The sequence below is a fragment of the Penaeus chinensis genome, chromosome 24, assembly GCF_019202785.1.
Source record: "Penaeus chinensis breed Huanghai No. 1 chromosome 24, ASM1920278v2, whole genome shotgun sequence".
Taxonomy (NCBI): Eukaryota; Metazoa; Arthropoda; class Malacostraca; order Decapoda; family Penaeidae; genus Penaeus; species Penaeus chinensis.
Genome location: NC_061842.1, coordinates 14,636,020 through 14,638,519, shown reverse-complemented (window position 1 = coordinate 14,638,519; position 2,500 = coordinate 14,636,020). Strand labels below are relative to the sequence as shown.

The following is a 2,500-nucleotide window of genomic DNA, read 5'->3' as shown; positions in this document are numbered from 1 at the left end:
GACGCTGCAGTTACTTGCAGTTACTTACTGTTCCATTATGTCATGCGAGTCTTAGTAAACAGACCAACCACTAATAAATATATATTTTTCTTCTATTGCAGATGATGGACGGGTTGCATTAATGACCGGTTCTTGGTGCCTGACGCGTGCATGGTATTCATCCCAGGGGCAGGAAGCGCCATGCAGTTCCATGATACAATCATGCACGTCATAGACCAACACTACCGGGTGTAAAACAGGAGCTCCAGAATCCTCTACAGCAAGTGATGTGAAGGTTGCAGGTCTCCCAGCAGTGCCGGCGAGAGAACGAGGGCGAATCGGCAGCAAAGGCAGGCAGCATGACCACTAACACGCAGGGGTCGCGAGGGACGCCAGCGGACTTGAGTCGCATCCTCAAGAAAGTAAAGAATGTTCTGGAGGATCAAAAGAGCAGGTCGTCGGACTGGAGATCATCGTCGGTGGATTCTGAGGCGAAGGATGCCGACCTGTCCGTGCGGGACGCCGCAGGGCACCTGGACGATGTTAACGAGGCATTCGGCGCTTGCCAGACGGTGGAGTGGAAGGAGCAGGAGTACCGCTACCTCCGGTCCAAGCTGATGGGCCACAGAAGGCGGGACGCGACCAACGGGTCGAATGCCATGCTGCTAGGGAGCGCCACCCTCCCCGCCGTGCACAAGGCACTGATGAGGTCCCTCTCCACCCCCGACCCACCGCAGGTCGAGCCGCGCAGTTACAAGTCATTCCTGCGGCAGCGACGGGCATCACTTGCCCTCGAGGCCGACCCGCCAGGCTCTTGCGGTTGCGGAGTCAGAGACGCCAAGAACAGGAAGCGCAGAAGTGAAATAATAGCCAAAGATGTAAAGGGAAAGATATCGCTCGAGCGCGAAATAGCATTGATGAGAGAGATGTCAAACCCCGAATGTGCCAAAATCGTCTCTTTCGTCAAATCCAGCGCCTGGGCCTCTCGGGAGTCCATTCTGTCCACGACTTCCCGAAGTTTCGAGTCCAGTGAGGAGGACGCCATAAGCGTTGTGCTGAATACCAGCGTCGTGGGGGAGGTCTCCGAGGAAGAAATTCAAAAGCGCCAGTGTTTGCAGCGATCAGTGTCGGAGGAGACGCTGATCTACCAGCAGGAGGGCACCTTGGAGAAGCCGCAGGAACCGAGCGGAGATCAAAGCTCCAACCATGAGTGCGAGGGCAAGCACGCCCTGGGCGACTCCTGCTCTTGCTGTCAAGGAAGTCCTTTGTGCCTCAAGGATGACCCGGGAGGGAGCAGCACACAACGGTCCACGTCGTCGATGAAAAGCATATTCGATTCCATCCCTCATATCGACTCCTCCTCTGAGGACGAGGGCGAGGACTTCAGGGCAAAGACGGTCGGCACGGTTCCTAGTCCCGCGTCGACGCCCGAAAAGCATACCAAAGATTTCCCACCGGAATGCCCTCCTCTGTGCTTGCCCGAGGAGGACTTCGATACCAACAGCGCTGACGATTGCCAGGTTGACCCCGAGTGTCATGACGCTGACCAGTTACTGCCATCCCAGACTAAAGGTAAGAAAGCCCATTATTGTGTAGTCTCTAACTTTATCTCTGGCGCTGATTAGATATCGCCTTTACGGCCATGTAAGAACAGGTAATAGGCATGTAAGCAGAATAGTTAACTGTCCAGTAAGGCATAACAGTCGACAACAACAAGAACAGGGGCCCGGGTAAAACATCTTAAAGCGTAGAGAGTGATGTTGCCATGAATCCCCCAGAGGTACTGTCGAGGAGCCTGCCACTTTCACCGCTCGTCGCCGCCACATGCAATTACGGCGCTTAGTGTGTCGCTGGTCGGGGAGGCAACGTCTCCTTCATTCACATCTCGCCCTAATCAGCGACAGATCAAGACAAGGCCGGGAAATGGTGTCGCCTTCATATTCGCACGCTTTCAGTGCGCGTTTGTTTTTGCGAACATGATCAGCTGCTTTGTTCCTTGCGTGACAAAATACTGAGGTTGTTAAAAGACTCATGTCGATATGAATGTTTCTGAACAAAAACAAAACAGATACACGCACACATATGCGCGCGCGCGCGCACACACACACACACACACACACACACACACACACACACACACACACACACACACACACACACACACACACACACACACACACACACACACACACACACACACACACATACACACACAACACACACACACACACACACACACACACACACACACACACACACACACACACACACACACACACACACACACACACACTCTCTCACTCTCTCTCTCTCTCTCTCTCTCTCTCTCTCTCTCTCTCTCTCTCTCTCTCTCTCTCTCTCTCTCCTCTCTCTCTCTCTCTCTCTCTCTATCTATCTATCTATCAATCTATCTTTCTCTCTCTGTCTATCTATTTATCTATCTATCTGCCCACCTTCCTATCAATATATCAACCTATATCTCTATCTATCTATGTATCTATCTGTTTGTCTATGTATGTAT

General features: G+C 52.4%; 1 protein-coding gene across 1 annotated transcript in view; it reads left to right on the top strand.

Annotated features, from left to right (window-relative positions):
- Window positions 1–2,500, top strand: part of LOC125038370 — a 346,499-nt gene that overhangs the window by 85,931 nt on the left and 258,068 nt on the right. The window contains exon 2 of the mRNA XM_047631869.1: window positions 102–1,551. Within this exon, the coding sequence (XP_047487825.1) occupies window positions 339–1,551 (1,213 nt within the window). The 5' untranslated portion in view covers window positions 102–338. The remainder of the gene's footprint in view (window positions 1–101; window positions 1,552–2,500) is intronic.